Source organism: Simochromis diagramma, unplaced genomic scaffold (assembly GCF_900408965.1).
Source record: "Simochromis diagramma unplaced genomic scaffold, fSimDia1.1 OVJJ01000487.1, whole genome shotgun sequence".
Taxonomy (NCBI): domain Eukaryota; kingdom Metazoa; phylum Chordata; class Actinopteri; order Cichliformes; family Cichlidae; genus Simochromis; species Simochromis diagramma.
In genome coordinates, this window is record NW_024387305.1 from 2880902 (window position 1) to 2906487 (window position 25586).

At 40.8% G+C, this 25586-nt stretch overlaps 2 protein-coding genes across 9 annotated transcripts in view; one reads left to right on the top strand and one right to left on the bottom strand.

The window, feature by feature from the left end:
- pkd1a (polycystic kidney disease 1a) overlaps positions 1 to 7111 on the top strand; it is a 72967-nt gene extending 65856 nt beyond the window's left edge. For both annotated transcript variants that reach the window (XM_040004756.1, XM_040004757.1), the window contains exons 54-56: positions 1212 to 1346; positions 3354 to 3677; positions 3823 to 7111. In XM_040004756.1, coding sequence (XP_039860690.1) covers positions 1212 to 1346; positions 3354 to 3677; positions 3823 to 4830 — 1467 coding nt within the window. In that variant the 3' untranslated portion in view covers positions 4831 to 7111. The remainder of the gene's footprint in view (positions 1 to 1211; positions 1347 to 3353; positions 3678 to 3822) is intronic.
- A 648-nt stretch (positions 7112 to 7759) lies between these two features.
- Positions 7760 to 25586, bottom strand: part of tsc2 (TSC complex subunit 2) — a 33557-nt gene continuing 15730 nt past the window's right edge. For 4 of the 7 annotated variants that reach the window (XM_040004759.1, XM_040004760.1, XM_040004761.1 and 1 more), the window contains exons 26-42: positions 22576 to 22716; positions 19114 to 19275; positions 18842 to 19003; positions 16851 to 16963; positions 16353 to 16595; positions 15855 to 16103; positions 15114 to 15203; positions 12520 to 12674; positions 10910 to 11517; positions 9282 to 9360; positions 9124 to 9210; positions 8845 to 9031; positions 8606 to 8745; positions 8446 to 8524; positions 8264 to 8355; positions 8083 to 8181; positions 7760 to 7991 (exon numbers count right to left, since the gene is read on the bottom strand). In XM_040004759.1, coding sequence (XP_039860693.1) covers positions 7833 to 7991; positions 8083 to 8181; positions 8264 to 8355; positions 8446 to 8524; positions 8606 to 8745; positions 8845 to 9031; positions 9124 to 9210; positions 9282 to 9360; positions 10910 to 11517; positions 12520 to 12674; positions 15114 to 15203; positions 15855 to 16103; positions 16353 to 16595; positions 16851 to 16963; positions 18842 to 19003; positions 19114 to 19275; positions 22576 to 22716 — 2845 coding nt within the window. In that variant the 3' untranslated portion in view covers positions 7760 to 7832. The remainder of the gene's footprint in view (positions 7992 to 8082; positions 8182 to 8263; positions 8356 to 8445; positions 8525 to 8605; positions 8746 to 8844; positions 9032 to 9123; positions 9211 to 9281; positions 9361 to 10909; positions 11518 to 12519; positions 12675 to 15113; positions 15204 to 15854; positions 16104 to 16352; positions 16596 to 16850; positions 16964 to 18841; positions 19004 to 19113; positions 19276 to 22575; positions 22717 to 25586) is intronic. The other 3 variants (XM_040004764.1, XM_040004763.1, XM_040004762.1) reach the window with 2 other exon arrangements.

Here is a 25586-nt window from a genome sequence, read left to right on the forward strand (position 1 = left end):
ACTAGTACCGGTACCGAAAAAAGATTTATTCATAACACACGTGAAAAGACCCAGGGACACAGAGTTAACGATAAAAACGATAACAAAATAACCCTGAAAACCATACATTTCACACCCGAGCCTCAACTCTCGCGACCCAGTACCAAACGACTCACGGACCGGTACCGGTCCGAGGCCCGGGGGTTGGGGACCACTGTCATAGGGCATATGGGCCTGGGATTGGCAACAGTCATAGGACAAGAGTTGGAGTACAGCCTGGATAAAAAAAAAAAAAAAAGTATGTAACTCAATTTTTCAATTGTTTTGTGTCAACAATAGTTTAAATAGTCTTTAAATGTATAATACAGTTCAAAGTGTGTGACAGATAAGATGCCTCACAAAGCGAAATAAGGAACAAAAAGCATAACTAACAATATGCAATAATAAGCATATTCTTTTGCCCTTTTTATTTTTAAAGAGGCAAAACATGAATGTTAAAGTTGTTAAAGTAAACACAACTAAATGGAAGTAAGCTGAAGCAGTTAAGCTTAATTTTTGTTGTTGCTTTGTGATGGCTGTTTAAATCCATTAATTAGGTTGTTTTTGATTGGCAGTGATCAATGCAGCGGGCCACATTCATAAACACAACATATACACAAAACTGTGCTTAAACCACAAATCAAAGTTTTGCATAAACCCAGAATCTGTATTTTCTTACAGTACAAATGTAGAACTCTGACCGTGTGTACGCACTAAGAATGAGGCTGGCTTAGAAAATGTAAACATCTTTAAAAGAAATGAGTTTTATTTCCAGTTTTCCAGACCAAAAGAAACAAAAAGAGTTCTTATAGAACTGCGTAAGTAAGCAAAAAGCTTTTAAATTAAATGTAAAGAACAAAATAGTGTCTGATAAACTGTAGGCTGAAGCCGGAGCTCAATGTGGAAACACTTCTTACATAACATATTTTATTAGGAAGCTCTTTTTCTCAATATTTTATTAATTTGCTGGTACTTTTGCATTCGCCCTTATTTTGTGTGAAAGGTACGACTGTTTCTACACACATATCATTATATTACAAACTCAAAATGGCTCCAAATGTGTTTGTGATGGAGAAACATTTGTGTCGTTTGGCTAAATTAGATTTAATTACAAGATAACTTTTTTTTTCCAAACACATATTTTTGCTTTCTGTTTCCCTGCTCTCCCTCTCTCTGTGTCCTTGCTCATGCAGGCGTCCCACCAGTTGCGGTTTCTCCGTGAGTGGGCCGTATTTGGCAGAGCTCTGCGGCGCTCAGTCTGGGAGCTGCTGGGAGTTGCTCTGGCGTTACTGCTGTTGGTGCTGGCTTACTCACACACGGGACACCTGGTCAGTTTTTTCTCTTCTCTGTTCATTCTGTTTTCCTCTGGCTCGGCTTCTCCCCCGCACACACATGTGCGCACACCAAATAAACTGTAAATTCAGTCCACATTGTCTCAGCACATAACCTTGTCAAAGTGTGTCCGCCCACGAGGTTGTTCAGTTTACTTGTTTTTGGTCTGTTCACTTTCATTGTCATGGCTACAGTTCACTTTCTTTAGAGAATTTCAAATAAACCTGCTCTTTTGCACAGATTGCATAATACAGCTTTGCTCTTATTGTTACACCATGAAAGCATCTGTGCTTCCTTGCTGCCAAACAGCTTTACTGAACAAGAACATTATGACAATAGCATTTATTCAATATTTGAATCATTTATTCAAACCAGCACGGAATAAATAATGACCTGCAGAATGTCTCTGCTGTGTAAATGGCATCGCTTCATCCAAGAGACTTAACTGTTCTTTATTTAGACATTATGTTCCCTTCAATTCTCTTTTTTTTTTAGAGAGCCCTTCAGAACTGGAGTATAATTGTGTTTCATGACATTTCCAGATGATAGAAGAGTAAGATGATTAATAATATTTAAGAAAAGAGCCAAAAACTGCCAAACTATTAAGCTCTTTTGTGGAGCACAGCTATACAAATTAACATCATTTACACTCTTGCCAAACAAACTTGCAACTACTGATGAAGTCTGTCAACATCAGTTAAATGCTTTGAACTTCATAGTTTAACAGTCTCTGGCCACATTCCTACTAGGTGTGCCAGTAGTTTTACATCAACCAGCAATCACTGCTTTGGCAGGTGAGAAGAGGGCCACAGCAATACAAATAGACTAAGACAGTTCACAACAAGCCATCCAAGAGTATTTGTGTAATTACTCATGCTGCTAGAAGCATGGACTGTATTTAAAAGATCGATTAGCTTAAGGGTCTGAAAAGTGAAGCCACTGCAGAAGTACCGTATGCCTACATTCTTCTTAATGAAGTCTGTGTTTAAAAAAAAAACCGTTTGGCTCAAAAATGTGGTTGGATGCCATGGCATGATCATAGTTATTGAAAAGGTGTGCAGTTATCTTGCACTCTTGTTGCTTTTGAAAGAGTGACTTTGGGTACAGACCAGATCTGCGACCACTCACAGTTGGGTTCACAGGGCCTTTGGTGTGTCAAGACTGTGTTAAAACAGCAGTAAGATGGAGTTGGTTTGCTATCAGTTTGTGTTTGATTGAGGTCATAATAATTACATGGAATCTGTTTGTGATGATGTGGCAGTTCACTAAATAGTACAAATCTGCCCAAAAAAAAAATCACTGGCTGCCTTCTTCCACCCCTGGAGACCATTGCCAGCTCCTCCTGCCCATGGGCCATCACAGGTGACCCCTTGCATCCCATCCGCTGAGGTCAATCAGGTGCCAGACCTCCAGACTCACAACCAGCTTCTTCCCCTGGGCCATTCGGACACACACGCACACACCCACCCTACCAATCTGAGCCATAGTCCGAGTAACCCTTATCACTCAGACATGGCTTCTATTTACATCAAGTCGTTTGCACTACTTCTAAGCACTTTGCAACCCCTCCTCTATTGTGTGCCTTGCTCTTGTTTAGTATATATTTCTCCTGTTTGTTATTTGTTCCTGCCATCTTACTATTTCAGTTTTATTCTTGCACAACTAGTGTGGAGCACCCACAATTTCATTGTACATGTGACAATAAAGGGCTATTCTATTCTGTTGTCATCTTAAATTCATATTGAATATTTACATTCAGAATCAGCCAGAACCTCATAGATTTGAAATAAAATTTTTATATAGGGATATAACCGAAATACAACCAACTGGTAACCGGTTGGTTTGAGTTCCCTATTCCAAAAAGATGTACTGCCTACCACTCATCATGTGCCCATCACATGTAAATGATCAGTAGCTTTTCCTCATACTGCATCAGTAATGTTTACATTTATTATTTTTCAAATATTGATAAAAAGGAAACTTTTTTTTTTTTCCCATTCCAGCTCTTCCACTCTGTGTTGGACGGCTACAGCAATGTGATCTCAGCCAGTCTGTCCTTACTGGGTTCCGGTTGGTGTGGCTTGTTGTCATGGCGTCCTGCCTGGATAATTACTGGTCCCAGCACTTTCTCTGCACTGCTGTTCCACATAAGCTTTGCTATATTTCGCCTGGTGTTGCTGTGGTTGGTCACTTCTGTTTTACTGAGGAACTACCGGCGTGCACGGGCAGAACTATACCGCCCAGCAGTGGATCTCCAAGACTACGAGATGGTCGAACTGTTCCTCAGAAGACTCAAAATGTGGATGGGACTCAGTCGGGCCAAAGAGGTACAAATTCTAATTCATATCTACAGCTGTTAAGGACAATTTTTGTTGCTTTATTTATAGATTAACTTTTTCATATATACTATTGGAACAAAACAAAATCTGAATGCTTTACCCAAAATCGTATCCTGTGTTTTTTCTCCTTAGTTTCCGCCACAAAGTGCGTTTCGAAGGTATGGAGCTCCCACCGTCCCGTTCATCCTCGACCAGCGACTGCAAGTCCCTGTGCTTGCCTCCTCTGGACAGTCCAGACTCCCCACCTACCCCAGACAGTGTTGATGCTGGCTCTGAGGCCTCGTGGCGTCCAGCGTCTTCAAGCCCCTGCAGCCTCACAGAAGCCCCGGGTATCGGCCTGGGACTTGGCTTGGGGCTTGGATTGGGCCTTGGCCCAGGAGTGGTGGTGGGAGGTAACAGCTGGAGAGAGAGAGCAGAGACGGAAGCTTCTCTGAGGAGACTCCTCCCCACCCTGGATGCTCTGCTGCAACAGCTTGACCGTGTCACTGTGACGACAGAGGATCTGTACCACATTGAGTGTAAACTGGAGCGAGCCCAGAGGAAAAGGAGGCGTAGAGGGAGGGAGAGAGACGATGGAGTTAAGGGATGTAGGAGCGAAGGGGGACAGAGAGGGGAAGGGGAAGCCTGGAAAGAACAAAAGCGTGGCAAGGAAAAGAACAAAGGGAGCAGGAAGGGGAAAAAGGTAGATAAAAGTGAACTTCCAAAAGAATGTGGGAGCAGTGCTGCCATCCCCAAAAAGACTCCTGTAGCTACACCCGTTCCCTTTTTGAAGCCCCGACCCTCCTCTGCTTCTACAAACCCCCCTGTTCCCCAGTTGTCTGCCAAACCTTCAATCAGTGTGCCTCCACCCACACCAGTCACAGATAAGTCCTCCGATTCTTCCTCTCTCCCCCTGTCATCAGCAAACACATCATCTTCCCATGTCCCGCCACCAAAAACACCTACAGCTCTTCCATCCACCCGTGCACCCACCCCTTCCCTGCCATCTACGCCCATTACACGCAACTGGGATCTTCCTGCAGAGAGAGAGACCCTCCCTTCCTCAAGCCTGTTCAACCACCCAGCTCACACAACCACGATCCCTACACACAAACGGAAACGCAAACCCCCATCCCTCAAAAACAAAGTGCACCCAACTTAGATAAATATGAGCAGATCGGATGAAAGAAGTGAAAGGTGGAGAAAAAGGATGTGCACTTAAAATGATGGGTTAAGGACGAGAGGAGGCGCTCATGGGCAGCAGGTTTTGTCTTCAGATGCCACTCTCTAAACCCAAGGAAAGGACAGAAACTAATAGATGTGAAAGTACAAGGATGAGCTACAGGAAAGAATCAAGAAGGATCAAACAAGGAGTTTGGGGTACTGAAAGACGAAAAGAGCAATAAAATAAGACTTTGCAGGTTTATAAGCAGTGATCCGTCTCAATCCCGACTCAGTTCTCAAGGTGCAGGTCACCAGATGCTAGCTGAGCTGGTTAAGGGGACATAAAGTCAGCAGTGAAACCAAGAAGTTCCTTTCATTGTTTTCCCCGGACCAAAACTGCCCCCTGATCCCATGTGACCCTGGAGGTTACCTGGGGTCGTTGACAGGAGCGCAGAAAAGTGCTCACCATAAGACTCAATGAACTGAAAGCATTCTATGCAATCAGACTTTTGTGTATCTCAGAAAGAACGTGTGATTTCTCAATTATGTTACCTGTCTACATACTGTTACGTTTTCTATTTTTGGTCACCATGGGTACCTGTGGCCTGTCCCAAATTTGCATGCAGGCGCACACAGATATACGCACATGCAGGTGTACACATGTGTAGAAATAACACTGTAGACAACATATCAGCAAATAGGAACGTGTGGTACACTTCAGCCCACTGGGTTACAGGTGAAAACACACACACACACACACATACATGCATGCACGCACACACACAGACATAATGCTGTTGGGATTCCAGCAGCCAGTTATTCAGGGCGCAAATATATCCGTCCTCTCCAGAGATGATTGGAGAGACTGAAGATAAGAGAGATGAAGTCAGAGGAGCCAATGACAAGGAGGTGTAGCAAGTGAAAAGCAAGGTTAGTGTGAAGAAAATGATACTGAACAGATAAGTCTAATTGTAGACAAGGAAACAGACAATACTGAGCATTTACACAAGTTCTCCCATTATAAAGCTATAATGACTCCCAGTCTGATTATCTTTCCTAATTGTTTATTTTTTGTTGTGTTTTGTTCCATATGGAAGCAATTTAAAAGCACTTTTGTTCTGAAGTATTGTTTTGTTTTTGTAATGAGGTGTGGTTTAAATAATAAGCTTGGTATCCAAACCAATAGAGAAAGCTTCACTCATACTGTATCTTAATTATAAACATTGCCAAAGCTTTTGTATCATTTATGCATCCTGAGATTTTAACCACACCAGTTAAATAATTCATTCATTCTTGTACTTGCACTTTATTCTTTAATGGAGCTGATATCAAACCCCATATTTAACTCTCGTGTGTCAAGTCATGCCTTTACAGCAACATTATAGAAACGTCCTAGTAAGTATTATCAAAGTAATCAAGCAGTAGCTTGCAGTTGTTTGTACTTTTGTTTGCTCTTTGTGGTGATGATGTTTTTGCCTTATTTTGTTCAACATGCGCACTTCTTGTGTCCAGCGGGCAGATCTCAGGGAACCCACCCTTTTCTTAAAACCTGTAAGGAAGTCCAGGAAAAACAAAAGCTGATATGTAGAAGTTAAAATATGCAACTATGGTCAACATGACCCCTGCTCCCTCCCTCCCTTTTCTCAGCAAGGCTCTAGAAGTTGTACATCATCGAATTTGCCTTGGATTTAATTAAAATATATAACGTTAAAAAGGTACTTATAGCCATGTCAGTTTAATTTAGCCTACATCTTTTCCCCTCTGTTTTCATACAAAACACCACGGTTAAAGAGCATAAAGCAAACTTACAGGTGCTCTTAAAAAGAAATTAAAAAGGGAACTTTTCTTCTTCTGCGTGTACATTTCTGTATATATTAGCGCTTTGTGATGTATATTTTTGCTTTTCGTGATCAGTCATTTTTGTGCTGCAGCAACGTACACATAGGTCGAGCACTGGTGTTGCAAACTTCAGAGTTTTATGTTCCACTGGTGTAATCGAAGTACTACAGCCAAAGCTTTTAATCAGTTTGCTCTTTGACGGCGAATAGAAAACCCCAAACAGCACAGCAGTCGGCAGTTCCCACCTCCACCAGCATTATATTCCTGCTCTGCGTGTAACAGTTTAGTGCCAAAGCTCACCGTTGTCTTCTGTTGTAAAATGCATTTTGTTTAAAGCAGCGTTAAAGATTTGTCTATATGCTCTTGTTTGTATTTTGCAGTTGTCGCACTTCTCATGCTTTTGCACTTGACAAAGTCAAATAAAGAATTTGACAGCTGAACTTCTTGCAAAATGAAAAAAAAAAATGTTTAAAATGTCAAATGCTAGCTTAAGTACTTGGTTTCCACCCTGTAGGTAATGCAGTACGTTCAGATTTGCTGATAAATTAGCCGCAATGTTTGGTACTTGTCGATGCCAATCCTATAATCAGTGTGTAGGTTGAAAAGTTGAAGAAGAGAAAAAAAAGAGTTTCTTATTTACACATCCAGGAGTTACATAAACAACAGTAACAGTTTATCATGTTTATAGTGTCTAGTGTCTAAAATTCACTCTGTCTCTGGCCTTCACTAACTCCTGGGAAAATTTTCTGGAACAAATTTCTCCCTTTGTCTTTTGTGTACGGAGGATTTTTCTGTTCTCACTAAAAACAGCTCCCCGCTGTTGCTGAAAACAGCTCCCTTAGAGAAGTTAGACTGACCCAAAGCAGTAGAACAGCTGGACAGTCATCTAAACAATGGGCAGAAACTCACTACAGAGTACTCCAACGCTGAGGGGGGACAGCTGATTCATGAGTAAACTCTTTTACATTACCATTAGGTATATTGTTAGAAAAATAATTATACCTGCTTTGACTCAGACTTAAGAATGCTCAAAGGTGCATTTGGGCTTTCATTCCTTCTTTGTGGATCAAAAATGAGCACAATGCCACTTTAAATTTTTAGTTTGTTTTATTCACTTCATATACTTTTGTCTCGTCTTTTGTTTAATTTCTCGACAAGAAATTAAACAAAATCTGTGAAATCGTCTACAGTGGACACCAGTCTTTTTCGTTGTCCGGTGGCTTCCACATTTGTTGGAGCACTGCTCTGTGACAAAGGTTTGCTCTGCCCTTGGGTCAGTGAAATCCCGGGAGTTGAGCGAGACTGGATGGCTTCTTGAGCCTAAGTTATAGCAATGAGGTAAAACGGGTTGAAATTAGAGAAATTAAGTGCAAGTAGTGGTGATGAGGAAGACTTTGTATGTTGGTCTTACCCTGGTCCTGATCCTCTTGATGTGTCGTAACCTTGCTAGCCACTTAGAGGCGTATGCGTCAGAGGGGTTGGCTCTGTACTGGTGCACCAAAGAGGCCATCTGAGGAGAGAGAGAAAAGTCGAGACTGTGTGTCACCTCTGCAAAGTGTGTTTGACTAGATGTAAGAAGATAAAAGACTTACATTTGCATGCAGAGCCATCTGCCTGACTAACAGGGGAAGGTTTCGATCTGAAACAATTTTTGCCACCGTTGTGTCTACTAATCCCTCGAGGTCTGAAAGAGGGTATAAAGAAGAAATCATTAAAGTTAAACAAAGCTGACAAAAATGAAGAACAGGATCCGAAAAAGAAGTGATTAGCTCACCTTTGCGGCACTGGAGGGTGACGAGGTTACATTCATAATCCAGTGGTTTTATAATGACTTCGACAAAATTAAACTGACCCTAAAGGAAGGGAAAATGGGCATTAAAAGACAGAATATCAACAGCAAATTTCAGATTCTTTTACTGTGCTCGTGTGTCTACCTTAATTGTGCCCAGTTTGTACTCCTCTCCAGAGTCATTGTACACCACCATGACAAAATCATTGCCAATGTGTCGCTTTTTGTTGCAGCAACCCTTGTCGCTCTCCCTGTTTGGCATCAGTGTGGCTATGTGAAAGATAGCTGCAGGGACACAATTTCATTTATAATATGCAAATTACAGACTGGCTGTAGAGAAAAAATAAAAAAAAATACTGTGTGTTTTTCCTCACACACACTAACCCTGCATGATGTCGTCATGCCAGCAGTAGGTGAACTCTCCATCATCTCCATACTGGTCAAGCCCTCCAAGGAAAATCTGGTCTGGATCGCAGTCTTTCAGATGGATTAATTTGCCAAGACCTGTGAGGAAAGAGGCGTAGCGGTTCGAACCGTACTCGTTCGACAAGATGGCGACTTCATTGTTAACCTAAAGAAAGTGAAGAGGATCAAGACATTAAGCCAGAAAATATAGAAATTATACGGCAGTGATTAGCAAAACTACAGTCAGCACATGCTCACCTGACCAGCTCCTACAAACACCACCCCAATTTTATGGGTGTCATAAGGGGGCATTTGGTCCAGAACCTTTACTGCACGGTCAATCACCTACGACAGAAAGCACAATGTAAACCACGCCGTATGATCCAGAAGAAGGTGTAGGAGAGAATTCAGGTTACCTGAGTTTTGGGCAGCAGAAGTGGCTTGTTGGCTTCATTCCCAAAGAAAGGAGAGTGGTAGAGCTGCAGAAACACAAAGCTAGAAGATATAAGAAGAAAGAAAGTCAGTTTAGACACATGGATATGTAAATTAAAGGCAATCTACTTTCATTGAACCTCATGTTTACTGGTCAACAGAACCTGGACTACAAACACAATTTAAGGAACCAAATAAAAGCAACACAGCTTCCGGTACCAAATATCTTGTTTCCATGCCAAGAGATATCTAGACATTTCTATTCAAACATCTGTTTATATGGATGAGGTTGCAGAACAATTTCAAAATAATGGTCCTCGGCATAAAATACCAAAGACTTTGTGCACAGAGGTTTCTCCAGATTTTCAGAATTTGTGATATTATAGATATCCAAAGGACAAGGAAGAAAGTCCACATTGGATGCCCGTGATCTTCAGGCCCTACAGGTGGCACTGAAATAAAAACAGGTGTGATTATGTCATGGAAATCATTGCATGGGCCCAGGAACACTTCCAGAAATCACTGTGAATATAGTGCCTTCCACAAAGAAGAAACCACATGTGTACATGGTCCAAAAACACCACAATCTTTTCTGGGCCAAAGCTTATTTAAAATGGGTTGAGGCAAAGGGGAAAACTGTTCTGTGGTCAGACAAATGGAAATTTGAAATTCTTTTTGGAAAACGTGGACAAGGCATCATCCAGACTAAAGAGAAGGACCATCCGGCTTGTTAGCAGCACTCACTTCAAATATCATAATATCTGATTAGGGTATTGGTGGTGCATTAATGTGTATGTAATTAGGAGTGTGAACATCTGGAAAGGGACAGTCAATGCTGAAAGGTATACACACAGGTTTCAGCCTTTTTCCAGAGAAGGCCTTGAATATTTTAGCTAGACAATGAGAAACCCTATACTGAATCAATTAAAAAGCATGGCTTCATAGTACAAGAGTCCAGATGCTGAACTGGCCTGCAGTCCAGATCTTTTGCCAACTGAAAACATTTTGGTGCATCAAAAAAGAGCAGCTAAAATCCTCAGAAAAGAATGGGAAGTCCGGATCCCTGACCTTTACAGACTTTTGTTAAAAAACAAAAACAAAGGGGGGGTGGGGTTGGCGGGGGGGGGGGTGCTGTACAGTGATAAACATGGCCTTGTCCAAACTTTGAGGCCTGTTGTTGCCATAAAATTCGAAATGACAGTTTAAACATTTGACATGCTTTCTGTTCTAAATAAAATATGGGTTAATGAGATTTTCAAATCCTTAAATTTTTTTGTATTTATATTTTAAACAGTGTCCCAAATTATTTGGAGCTGGGGTTGGAAATACACCTCTATGCATGGCCTCTGTTCTTAGAAGGTATTCATAACTATTTCCAAATGCTGCATTGCAGTTTCTGTCCACGTTCTGATTTTTCATCACCTTAAAAAAAAATTTATTTAAAAACACAGCTGCAGGACATAAAAAAATAAAAATTTGCTCACTAACAGGGTGACACTTTTGATCTTGCAAGTCAAAATGAGCTTACTGACTTTACTTGATATATTGCATCATTAATTTAGCAGAAACATCACAGAAGCTGCAGCAGTTTCTTGTATAAATCGTGTAATACCTGGGGCTCAGTCCAGAGATTTTCTCAGTGTTGCTGGGACCAGGTCGACTGTGATAAGAGTCCCTCTCCGCCCGCCTCTCCCTCCTGGAGGAGGGGGCTGAGACTGAGATTGTGTGACCTCTGGGCCGGTGGCCTCCACTGGGGGAGATGGGTGCAGATTGTACTGGTGCTGGTGGAAAAGACAACCTCATCCCCGCTCCTCCACTCTGAGATGACGATACAGCTTGGCCTTCACCTGCTGGGCTTGGACCTCCCGCTACATTAGTGTCCACTCCAGTGTTTCCCTCTACCTTTTCTTTCGCAAACTGGGGCTGCTGGGGTTGAGGCATGCCGTCTGAGGGTGCTCTAGGCCGTGACGTGTCAACCATCGCACTTTCTGACTCCATAGCAGCCTTGGCAAAAGCTTCAGGTAATGTCTGGAGCTCAGGAGAGGAGCTGGACTTGTTGAGTCCATGACCCTGGGACTGAGTGTGTGTCTGGAAGGGAAGGTCAGGCCCCTGGCTTCCTGGAGTGGATGGTCCAAAAGGGGGCTGATCGATTGGAATTGCTCCCTCACTTACTTCTTCCAGGGTTGACTTTTCATCATCCTGACTTGAGGTGGAGGAGGACTGAAAGTAGGAACAAAAGCTGTTTATTTAAAGCACTGCAATGAAAGTATGCAAGTTTTAACCACAGACCCCACTGTGACATCACCCACCAGTTTAACTCCTGATTAGCATTTACAAAGAGGGAGGGTGTGAGCTAAATAGCCATGTAACGGTAAATGGACTGGTTCTTATATAGCGCTTTTCTACTCTGTCTGAGCACTCAAAGTGCTTTATACAACTAATTCATTCACCCAATCACACCCATTCACACAAGCACTTCTAAGCTTAAGTATCTAACATTCATACACATTCACACTCCGATGGATGCATCAGAGAGCAACATGGGGTTAGTATCTTGCCCAAGGATATTTGGCATGCAGACTGGAGCAGCCTGGGATCGAACCACCAACCTTCTGGTTAGTGGCTGATCTGCTCTGCCACCTGAGCTACAACCACCATGTCAATCACATATTAGCCATACCCTAACTCATCTCTTTTTTGTCATCTTTTTGACATTAAATGAGACACAAAATTCCTCCTTGAAATAATCTGGAAAATGAAGGTCATGCTGTTTTGAATCATTAAACATTGAAGACCTTTCTGAGGTCACAGAAGTGAGCAGTAGGATGACACAATCAGACTTCCTTTTGCAACAAGAACCTGCAAGCTGTTTCCATCTTTTATATACATATATATATATACACAGTCTATGGTTTTAACATGCTGCCAAAGCACAGCATGGGTTGTTAAAGGCGCTGCTAAGTGAGTCATCAGAAGCTGCACTCCACTTGGCTGCTACCCATTACAGCAGTGGCAAAGGAAAGCCACTTTAAAAAAAAAAAGCTGACAGTTTATAATCAAATAGCACAGGTGACGCAAATGATGGAATAAACAGCCTGTAGGTGCAGGCACTGACAGTAAAGCCACAACAAGTGTTTTAATGGATGTGCACATGGTGATTTGTTTAATGCTGCACAAGACATCATTAAGTCTGCGTGTGTGGTTTGGTGAACATGGTCCTACCCTGCTGAGTGTTTCAGGAGGAGTCTTTGTAAACTTATCAGCAGCTATGAAGATTGGATCAGACAACATTGGCTCAAACTCTGCACTCCCCAGCCATTCAGGCGGCGTGTTTGCTGTAGCAATTCCTGATCCCTCCTCCAGCACCACGACAGAGTCTACAGGAGGATACAGCCACAACCATGTGGGTTATAAGTCAATGCAGGTATATGAAAGCAATGCACGCACACAGACACACAAATCACAGTCTTGTCCACTGTTAGTCACACGATCAGAGATACACAAATATGCAGGTGGTAAGACTAAAGATTTTATCAGCTGTCAGTAGTAATCATGACAACAACACCTCACAAACATTCTCTCTAAAATCTCAATTCAGGTTAAACACACAATAATTCAAATAAGTCATTGTAACAGAATCATATACATCTTCTCTGATGACCAATCTCAGGCAAAAAAAAGAAACAAAGCCATGTGCAAGATCATGACCTACAGTGACATCAACATAAAAATCACTGAGATCAGAGGCAGATTTATCAGTGCGGCAGGCAGCATCACTAGTTCATTTACTCATTTTCTATCAAGTTGCATGCATCGTTTTGGCTGCTGGTTATCTCATCCCAAACGCACGGCAGCTACTGCAACAGCAGCCCAGACCAGTCTTGCATCTCCCAAACAACACATTCGAAGAAGAAGAGAAACACAATCAGAAGCAGGCACATTTGATTTTTTTAAGACCCCCAAACTGCAGCTCAGAAAAAGTCTTCATCACCCTACTGGTTAACCAGTAAAGCAAGGAAGTGCATCATGTTGCTTAGATGAGGTCTGGGCTTTTCTGTTGACAATATCAGAGGGTCAGAGGTTAAAGGCCAAAACCTGGGAGTATATTTCAGAAACAGAAGGGTTAGAAAACTTATTCAGGAAGAAAAAAAATATAATGCAGAAGATGTCCAAAAAAACAACAAAAAAAACAACAAAAAAAACAAAACCTGAATCATGATTCATCTTTAGGTGTCATTTGGCTGACTGATTCCAGCGCAGACATGTTTTCATTAGCAGTAAGGGAAACCCCTGCCCCGTGTTAATAGAAGACTAATGGTAAAGCAGAAATGCTGAGTATCTATACTTGCACAATCTTTAAGGAAGCAACAGCAGTTCTTTCGCATAACACAATGTGATTGGTGTGCTTGAGAATCCATGGAAAATGATGGTCCTCCCCATTATTTCTTAAAATTAAATGGAGACCTTTTGGAAAACATTGGAATTTTCTTGTCTAAACTTAGATGAGAAAACCAATTTCACTCTCATATCTGTTAAATGCGAAAACTACTGCCAAAAGCTTTATACCGCAGCATTTTTTTTTTTTTTAAATGGAAGACTTTATTAGTTGTCTCACAACTTTACAGTAATGACTTTCAGAAGAAAAAAAAAACACTGTACAACTGTCAATTGTTAAATATGAGAGCAACAACTCAAAGTTGCTCAACAACACAGGTGTTGTGTGACAAAAGCCTATTTCCTAGGAATCCCCAAAAAACTGGATTTTCCTGAAGATGGCAAAAGAAAACCGTCACCAGTTGAGGGCATCTTTCAATTTCATTTTTACATAGAGACAGGCTAAATAAATAAATAAATAAATAAATAGAGAACTGGGAGAAAAGAATACCAAGTTCTGAAAATGTTACAGTGAATTTATTTCAGCTAGTGGTTGTATTTTTTTTATAGAAAGTAGCTGTAGGGGGAAATATTTCTGGGTTGGAAAATGGTCCAAAAATACTCTAGTCACTGTGTTAGCATGAGTAATGCAAAGAAAAACGTCACTTTGCATTTGGTAAACACAAGGCATTGTGTTTAACAGGCATGTTATAGTTTCCACGAGTGCACTCTAAGGTTGTGAGACAAATTCATCACTGGCGTGAGGCTCTGCGTGGATATTCTGCCAGTAATTTTGTAACTGTTCAGACTCATCTGGACACACAAAACTACAATGGACTAACTACACACACACTCTTACAGGGGACTGTAAGCTGATGAATATAATAACAGTGACTATTCGTTTGTGGTGTCTGCTGCAGACGGAGACTGCAGCAGAGTACAGTTGCTGCTTAAATTGCTCTAACACTACAAAAAGAGCAGAAACTATGCAGCCATCCTGCAAGTATGGATGCTCAATTGCATCCATAAGGTCCGCATCATCAGGGCGTATAACCACGGCCCAATTTAACTGATTAAAGAAAATTCTGACACTTAATTTCCATAAAGCCACAAAAAAAAAAAAATTGTTTTACATTTCAGCTTTTGTAATGATCTAATATCTTCACTCTGCATAGCGCCAATGCTTCTGGTCTTAAAAGCAGGATCAACAGCATTCCCTTCTTTTTGCTAGCAGTCGCCTCACTAGAAACAATAGACAGATATGAGATTGGTATGAAGCTTCTCATCTAACTCAAATGAATCAGGGAATATAATTAAAGAAAGATTCCTAATCTGTGCTTGCAGACTGCTGTGTTGTGCAAGTGAGAAGAAATATACTGCACCAGGAGTTTTTTGGAGGGGGGGGTAGATAGATGTGGGGTCACACACGTGGTGGACGGTACCTGCCCAGGAAATGCTCCTGTGCAACCTGCCAGGGGCTGGTGGGCCTGGGGGGGCAGTGCCCATACCCAGAGAGCAGAGAGAGCCACCCACTGCAGGCGAAGTGCCAGAGGACAGGTCAGTGGCACATGAAGCCACATAACACACCGCAGCCAATCACAAACCAGCATGGGTGATGAGGATGAAGAAACATGTAAAGAAACCAATCAGAACAAGGTAGGAAATCTTAAGTGCAGTTAAAAATAAAATGAAAAGAAGGATGAAAGAAAGAATGGGGGGGGGGGGGGGGCTGATGTCCTGAAGAAATGGATCCCCAAAACAAATAAGATGACTAAAATAACAGCTCACTGAAACAGAGGCACCTGCAACAAAAAGAACATGTGATTTAAGGCAGTGATATCTGACAATCAATAACCTGAATGAATCCCAGCTGGGCTACTGAACACCTTCAGGCTCAAATCCAGCACTTACAGGCAATTTAGCATTTCACTTAGTCCATTAAAAGGGTATCAAGGACATGCAGTCACGCAGATAGAAGGGTTGCATTCATGCGTAACATTACATCATACTGTAGCTTCCTAATCTGGATATGCTGTTTTTAATTTCATCGATAACAGCAGGATCCACATTTTTCAGGACCAATAACTCATCAGCACTTATACAACCTCTTATTCAACACGAGAAAAACGTCACAAACTTTCTGATATTTCTTGCTTTCTATGCCCAGACAAACCATTTCTCACCTGTGTTGGAGCGCTGAATCAGGTTTGCCTTTCCTCCAACACTGCTGTGTGTTTGGGTTAGGGGCTCAGAGACAGGAGCTGGAGCAGGGACAGCTGTGCTAGCAGGAGCACTGGCTGTCTGAGTGGGAGGTTCCTTCACTCCCTCCATTGCCATCAGAACACTGGAGAGCTCTTGCAGCGGCATGTTGCCAAGCTCAGATGAGAAAGGGCTAGGTGGGTTCTCCAAACACATTAGCCAGCTTGTGTTACCTGTGACGACAGTATTAGAGCCCAGCACAGAAAGCAAGAGTGTCAGGGAGCACATAACACAAACAGCAGAAAGTATCTTTAAAATGAATGCCTATCATTTACCAAAGCGCACTGAAAGGTATGTGGATGATTCTTTTTTTTTTTTTTTTTTGTTCCCCAACAGTCACCTTCTGACAATATTCGCATAATAACGAAACACAGAAAGTTTCTACAATAACTGTAGAGGGGACATTCTTAATGGTGACATACCTGACGGTCTGCGTATGAAGATCTCTGCCCAGCCTTGTGTGAGCATTGGGGCAAATTCAGCCAAGGTGGGGTTGTCTTTCAGAGTAGGAGGCGCAGATGGAGTGGCAGAGGTGGAAGAGGATGGACCTAAACTATCCAGAGCAGGACCAGAGGTGGGAGAGAGTGGAGCAGTCAACTCACCCTCAGAGGGAGACACCAGAGGACTGAGACTCTGAGCTGGACCGGCACGTAGAGCATGACCACCTGTAAGTCAAAGCCAGATTTCTTTATTGTAAAGTCAGACAATCAGAGAAAGCACAACAACATTATTACTTCCCAAGACTCCTACATTGAAGACTGTAAGTCAAAGAAAGCAACAGGATGGTAACATAGAAATAACTTTTAGAACTGAAATATAGACAGCAACGTATAATTTTTCTACAAAAGCAGCAAAAAAAAAAAAAAAAAAAAAAAAAAAAAAAAAAAAAAAAATTACATATTTGTTTTTTTTATTTCTACCTGACATGGAGCGAACTCGTATGCGTGCAGCTCTGTTGTGCTGCTGGCTTGACTGTGACTCCAATTTGGCTGGAGCCTCTTTGGTCATTCGGGTGTGTAGTGATGGGTCTGACCTGCGGGAACAGGAGAGCAACATTATTGCTAACAATCCAAAGTGGTTGCAGGCATGCTAGCTGCTCTGTGACCAGTGTTGGTCACGTTACTTGAAAAAAGTAATCAGTAACTAATTACTGATTACTTCCCCAAAAAGTAATCCGTTACTTTACTGATTACTTATTTTCAAAAGTAATTAATTACTTTTAAAAACACGATTTACAACCTGAATAGGAGATAAAGCGATAGATCTTTCAGCCCAATTCTACTTTTTCTGCATAATCCATCATACAAAATGTAATCAAATGGAAAAGTCTCTTTTTAAAACTTGTTTTATCAGTTTTAATCTTTTAACTTTATGCATCAAGCAAAAACTTAATTATATGCAACATTCTCTGACTGGAAGAAATTTGTTTAACATTTAAACCAATTTTCTGCACATTCCAGCACATAAAATAAAATAGTTTTTTGTGTTTACACTCAGTCTTACAAATAGATGCAAGTACAACACAGCAGAAAATAAATAAAATCAAAGACTAGCGGTCCTGTTGCTCTATTTTCTCTATTATCCGCGAGTTTCTCTGTGAATTTCCCATTACGTCGTTGCGCACTCGGTGCTTGCTTGGAAGTTTAGGGGTTTTTTTCGCTGTAAAAAGAAGTTTTCTTTCCACGCACGATGGACGCTAATGTTTTTGTCACTTTTTATGGAATCAAACTCAAAGTAAGGTCAGTACTTCCACGCTTTAAACGCTGCATGCTCATACTCTCTCCCGCACTTGATATATTATCCATTGTTGATCTGCACACAGCTGTTGTCACGAACGTCGCACTCGCTTACGTCACTGTCATGAGACATTCTCGCAAAAAATTTAAAAAATCCAAAAAAAAAAAAAAAATATCACAATTTTAGTAACGCAGTAACGCAGCGTACTTACGGGAAAGTAACAGTAATCTAATTACCGTTTTTGCAATAGTAATCCCTCACATTACTCGTTACTTGAAAAAGTAATCAGATTACAGTAACACGTTACAAGTAACGCGTTAACGCACTACTGCCCATCTCCGTCTGTGACACTGTTGATGAACTTAGTTTATCATTTTGGAATTTGTTAATTTTGTAATTGTTAAATATTTAAGTTCAAGTTTTAATGTCAACAGTTTTGCTATTTTTCTTAATTGCAGGTCACAATTTTTTTAATTTTTATTTATTTTTTTATTAGACATTTTGTCTTTAAGAATTAAGCTAAAATGATTGCAATTTGTCCTGAAGGGGAGTGGTCTAGATCAATATTTCATGGCTATTCATCCACTAAATGTCAAAATATTTTACTCAGAAGGATAAATGTCAACCCCATGGTGGCACTACAGGGTAAATGCCATGTGGTAGGTGGTCTATTGTGTTTATTTCCAGCTCCATCGTTTCATTCTTAGACTTCTTGGACTAATAGAGTAGCTTTGTATGATTCCCATTTCAAAATAATCCTATATTCATCTTCTTCTGGGCCTCTAGGCAGCTACTCAGTTCAACCTCTGTGTGTGTGTGTGTGTGTGTGTGTGTGTGTGTGTGTGTGTGTGTGTGTGTGTGTGTGTGTGTGTGGTCACTCTCCTTTTAAATAGCTTGCCTTCGGAAACAAATTGTCTCAGCAGCAGGTATGTGGGGCTTCTATGCTGACATTACACAGAGCCAAGAAAATCTGTGTTTAGAGCAGCATAATGCTCTTATAATTAACTTTTGGCCCACCGGCTCACCAGGAAGGAAAAAGAAAAAAAAAAAGAAAAAGAAAGGGAAGAAAGTAAAAGTGGAGCATCTTTGATTAAGTAAGGGGTGATAGATAGAGTGAGGTCTGGCAGTTGAAAGCAGACAAATTCCTTTTAGTATGTGTGCAAGCATGCATCACCTGGTCAATTCCCCTCCTCCTCCTCCCAGGCGATCAGCCATGTCCAGGCCCAGCAGCGCTTGTGTTCTGACCCCTCCACTGGTTGTTATGGTGACCAACTTGTTGCCCACCAACCAGGTCATACTGCGGCCTCCTGCTAACAGGAACTCTGCGATGGGAGACCTAAGAGAACAGAGGCCAAAATCATCACTCTTGCTGCTTTTTCTAACTCTTTTTACAAAATATGAGCATTTAAAAAAAAAAAAAAAAAAAAAAAAAAAAATTCTTCCAACCTCTTGGGAAGTGCAGAGAAGTTGGAAAATACATATCGGGCCATCATGTCAAGACAAGTCTCTGTGAGCTCTAAGTGGACAGTTTTCAGCCCCTCATCGGCCTGAGTTACTGCATTTTCATCGGCAGAGCCCAGACTGCATGTGGTGGTTGAGGTGTGCATCCTAAAAGGTGGAAACAAAGAGACAAATAAAGAACAGCAAAAGATGGAGAAGAGCGAGTTGAAGGTGCAAGCTCCTCGCATATTTAATGTGTAAAGTGCACAGAAACATGCAGGTTCTGATTTATTGGTGCAGAGAAAACTGCAAGAAGAATCACACAATCACTCGTGCTCATGTCCGTGCCTAGATCACATTCATCACAAGCACACATGGAAACGTGCATTCATTTGTTTACAGTTGGGTTCATAAATATTTGGAAAGGATTACAAATTTTGCATTTTTGCCTCTGTATACCATCACATCGGTACTAAAAGAAAGCAATCAAGATGTTACTCTAGTACCTCAAAATATTGCACTGTTTAGGAACTACAGCCATTGGCTCAGAAGAAAACTTTGGTATCTATTGCTGGGAACTCAGTATGTGGAAAGTTTAATGATTTTAATGCATTCCCCAGCCTTCTACCCAAAGGTTAACAATAAAACGTGAGCGTCAAGCCTTACCATAGCCCTAACCAAATCCTAACTTCAACCCTTAAGTTTCAATTAATTGTAGGGCCTTACAACATAAAAAACCCCAGAGATAACTACTGTTATGCTAGGTAAATAAAACTGAGTTATTCCACACTCTCCACTCTTTAACAAGATTATGTGGACATATGAAACTAAAGACAGAGGCAGAATTTATTGATCCAAAGCATTTCACATCATTTATCAAACACCGTGAAGAAATTTTTGACAGTGCAAGCATGTAAATATCCCAGTGGAACAGGGTCACTAGTGTTTATACAGTTTTAACCGTTGATAATAGTAGCAGAAATAAGTCTGATGTGCAGAGTTACATAGTTATAGTATAGAGTATGCAAAAAACAGTTGATTGAAAGAAAGCTGAAAGTCTAGACGTCTATCACCTCCTGACGGCTTCACTGCAAGTTGATATGATAATGTAAAGAGGCAAAATTGTGTACACTCACTGTCTAAATATTTACGGACCCAACTTCTTATGCTCAACCCCCATATGATGATTACATTTTCTCTAAGTGCACACGCAGAGACACATGCTGGGACAAGTAATACATAGCTTTGCATGCCCTGATACCACACTGATTCTCCTTCTAAATGTAAAAAAGCTCTCTCTGCGAGGGTAAAAGGATCTGTAATATTTTGATGCAGAAAAACCAGCAGGTAGAAGCTACGTGTGACTCGATGTGTTTAACGGTATGTTAATGTTTCCACTGAAGTCAAATCTTTCAATTAGCATTTACTGTGCAGCAGCTTTTTGTATTCACAAGAAGCATTTCTCCGTGCTCTACACAAGAACCAGTTTGGAAGCAAATTTACAGATGTGAACATCAGCTCAAGGGAGATAATGGACGTGTTTTGAAAGCTTGCTGCTTAGAAGTAAACATGCTCAAAATGAGCAATTTACAGCAACACTCCAGCCCATGTTACTTGCCAGATGTTACTTCTCCTCACAGCGGGGAGTATTAAAGACATGCGGACTGTTTTTCAAAGCCAAATTATAAAGAAATGCAAAAATGAAAGAAAACATCAAATATTAAAACAAGAAAGTAGTGATGCAATGGATTAAAAAAAGAGAGCAAGAGGTCCTTAGTTTTTTGTTTTGTTTTGTTTTTGTTTAAAGCCTCCATTCTTCTTACCTATAGGTCAAATTTAAATACTCTATGAAGGTTAGGGAAGGTCTAGGCTGGTAGGAATACAACTATATTTTCAGAATTTCAAAGATTTATGTAGAAATAGTGTTTTCACTTTAAATGTATTGAGCATGAAAATATAGGCACACATACAGACTAATACTGGTGCGTAGCTCTTTTGTATGAGGCTCAAAGAAATCTCTCAAGTCCCAGAATGTGAATCAGCAACTATTCAATCACATTTTATAACTACTATTCTTCTACTGACAATGACTTATTTTTCATTTCAGTGTTTAATGGACACATACTCCAAAAACATGACCATGACAGACTCACGACTGAAGCAGTACGAGGTTTGCTGCTTTGTCATACCATCACATGCTATTGTACTTCAATTCACTGACATTACCCAATTTAAAGTAAAGAAAAACAAATGTAACCTTATCTAATCCCATACAGTTTTTCCAATGAAAATGTCGCCTTGAAGACTGAAAGCTTTGAATGCGGTCACGTTATGCTAGATGGAGTAAGTGTCCACATGGAGGTGAATTTTAAACCCAGTTCACACAAAAATCAGCTCTGAGAGCAAAAGCAGATTATCAGCCAGTCAACAGTTAAAGCAGGTTAAAGAGAGCAACACTGCAGTTGTTTAGTCCCACTAATTTTGTGTTTGTCGTTGAACATTAAACAGTACTTTTAAGCATATACAAGTACTGAGCTGCTGCTGCCATCTGGTGGCAATACTAGTATGACCTATGACAATCAATTGGCGTGAGCAGCCTCATCTAACAACTGCAATGTTGCATTGTACTTCTTCCAGATGCCCAAGAAAGTCAGCCAAGGACAGATAAGCATATGACGATTAGTGAGGAAGAGTGTTTGTGTGGATGTGCGTGATGTGAATGATGTGTTGATCAAACTGTTAAAAGTTCATCTCAACCCAGCTAGTTCTGAAATCCCGCACTAGGAGATTGCCATGGTCATAGCAGTACAGTGGATGTTTCAGTGGAACAAAACAAAACTAAAATTATGTCAAGCAAGCAAACAAAAGCTGTTGTGTTGCTGTTGCCAGAGTCACTGGTCGAAGAAGCAGATGTGCTCCCAAAGCAAACAGAGGGAGCCAAAGTAGGGGGTTGCAGTTGTTTACAGTGAAGTTTATAAAGATCCCACCACTGCTTTGCACCAGTTCCTTCTGCCATTCATTTGTTGTTAGGCGAATCAAAATCAGTCAGCAATGCACCCAGCACATAAAAGACACATACAAATAAAATCGAACCAAAGCAAAATGTAAGAAACAAACAAACAAAAAAGCAAAATCTGTGTTAGAGCAAAGTGAAAAACATCAATAAAGTGAAAAGATGCTTTCCCACATCTTCAACAAACACTGCATGCAAAAGCAAATCAGAAAAAACAACAACATTGAAACCAGCACAAATATAAACACAGCCCAAAACAAACCAAAAAGGTCGACACATAAACCTTCCTCCAGCATGCACCACCCACTCCAGGTGCCCCTGGCAACAAATCTCCCCAGCAACACCCCCCCAAAGACGGACAATGACCCTAGACCCCATCAATCCCATGAAGAAAGCAGTAAGTGTTTGGGTTGTTATTGGTTTTTGTTTTGTTACCCAGAAGGCTCTTGTCTAACCTGCGGACCGCATGTTCGGAGACGCTGATGCTGCGGGAGCGGAAAGCGTCCATGGCTGAAAGGTCCCTCAGCTCTTTAACTGGAGAGCTGCTGCTATTGGCTACCGCTGCTGCTGCCTTTGCCACTTTTGCTGCCCGCAAGCTGAGTGGTGAGGAGTGTCCATGGCAAAGGGCGAGGGGGATTGGGCCCAAGATGGAGTAACGGTGGCGTTGGGGCAGTGAGAGGACGGGGTCATCGTGAGGGTGGTGGTTTGGGAGTGTGGAGGAAGTGTGGTGTAAAAGTATACCAGGAGACAGCAGGAATCATCACCAGAGAACCAGAGCAACATGAGCAGGTGGATCAGGAGCGCACGCCACACATGGAGAGGGGCAGGGTACAAAGGAGAGGGCCACAAAGGTCAAAGGGCAGCGTCACATGAGGAGGGAGGGATCAGGAGCAATGTAGAAAGGATCCAGGATGACACAACCACCCCCAAAACCACAACCACACCAAACACAGGGGGCAGTGGAGAGGGGGAAGGGTCAAATAAAGGAAAAACAAAACACGGTGAAAATTAACAGCAGTGAACATTATGAATCAGATTACAGGAGAGTGGAGAAAGAAAAAAAAGAGGGTTAAAAAAAAATAAAAGGATACACGCCAACTAAACAGAAAACAGAGAAGCTACAGCAGAGGGGGAAACAGCTTCTGCTATTCAGAAAAGAAAATACACAGAAAGTATTCAGGAGAGCAACAAAATAAACATTACTTCACACAGCAGGTTTGTAGAGAAGCCAAGGACTAGTACAGAAGTATAACCGTAGGGATGAACTCAGCACAGGCTTTATGATAGAAGTTAAAACACAAGTGAAACATAAAGCTGGATGAAACCAGAGGGTTGAAGCACAGCAGCCTCGGACTGGACCAAATACTAGTTTAGTATCATCACCAAATAATGTATGCATTTTTTATGTATGCAAAGGTAATGTTTGGACACAGTGGAACGTTTGCCAAGAACATTTTAAGAATTAAATTAATAAATTTAAACTTGACATTCTGACCATCATCCTGGTGGAAACTGAGCTGAGGAACTCCAACCTCATTATGAGCAATGAGCAGCACAAGAACTGTGATACCAGAATATGGAAAACTGTAACTATTATGGAAGAATTAATGTTAGCAGAAGCATTTTTGGATTACTGTGGAGAGCTGCAACAAGGATTTGCTGTTTTGTTTTTTAATTACCAAGTTAAAAATACTGGAAGGGCTTCATAAAAATCTAAGACAATTTGTTAACACAAATCTAAGAAAAGATGGAAAATTAATTAAAAAAAAATGCCACAATAAACGTGAGAGTAAAAGTAGAGATCACATTAGGAAAAGAGGAAGATGAATATTATAGTGTCTCTGAAATTCACTGGGTAAATTCTGGTTTAACTGGGATTTCTACACCAAATACTTATTTTTAAAACATGTATTTGTTTGTGTATGGCAACATTGGTGTCTCTATTTTCTTAAGACGTCGTCCACAATCAAACACCTGATTAATCAGAAAAAGATTAAATAACTACAGTTTTGTAATACGCAATTTTAGTTGCTGACTCAAAAAGAGACAACCACTGGTGTGCCTGAATATTTACCTAGTTGGATATTCACTATTTGAGCTGGATTTTGATTTTTGAAGTGCACATTTCAATTATTTTTTTAGATAAATCAGCGTGTGCAATCACACTTCAGTCTCTCGCTATGATGCTGCCTTACCAACTTTTTATAGCTCTCTAACAGCATATTTATTTATTGCATTTAGAAAAACATCTATAGACAGAATTGTCTCGCCTGTAAATGTCTTGCCCTCCTGCTACTGCCTCCACACTCTCTCCTCCTGCTTTGTTCAGCGTGTGAGAAAACAGCAAGCTACAGCACTCATACCAAACAAAATAATAGACCTATCACTTCTAACTTTCTCACAAAGGAGAGCTGCAGAAAAAGTGTAGTTAAGACACAGAGTAGTCAAGTTTGAGCTTCAGTTCTGCGATGACTCCTTGCAGAATCTACACAGCAGTTGCACTTGTACTTGTGTGCATGTGTGATCTGCATTGCTCTACCCTCACAAGCAAAACTGAGCTGATTAGTTTGGACTTGGCGATAATTACTGAACAAAAGTTACTTTTAAGGAAACTCGGGAAAGAGAACATTTTAGTAGCAACTGAGTTGGGGATTATGACAGCTTTGGAAATAAGAAAAAATAACTTATGCCTACATTGACAGAATACTGGCTATTACATTAGCATAGTAAGCAAAGTAAAAACTATCACAGCCTAATGCATTTTGTTAATGGTTTACCATCTTTACATGGTAAAACACTTTACAAGTGGAATGACAACAATCTGTGTCTTTGTAGTTACATTTCTTGGTGGGTACTACAGCATAGCATATGCGGTGGCACAATTTAAAGCAGTATTATTAATTAATGCAAAAAGACCCCTGTTAAGTACCCTTCTCTCTGTGTTACAGTCTAGAGTGTTTTAAAAAGTTACTTGTGTACATTTAATTAAATGTACACTGTTCAACTAATCCAGGTGTGGACAACCAAACAACATTCACACTTTGTACGAATGAGAATGGCACCTTGCTGAGAAAAGCTTCTTTCTCCCTCTGTGTGAAAGATGGCGTGTATTTCTCTTTGTGTACATGTTCTGTGGTCACAAACAGCAGTCAGACGGCACAGTGTGACAGGGGGAGGGACACCCTGTACCTCTTACTCATGCTATTGCTAGGGATGTACTATTGTGAGATACAGGTAGTGAAAGCAGTACACAAACACCCGAACAATGATATATAATAATCCACAACAAATATAAACTAAATAAAGGCATAACATTATACAGGTGTTTATGCCATTTTGTCCACCCTCTGTATGACAAATGAGGTGACTCTTGGAAAAATACAAAATAAAAATAAGTGGTGGTATAAGAACACATTTTAAAACATAAAAAAAGCATAAACAGATAAAATGAACTAATGATCACCAT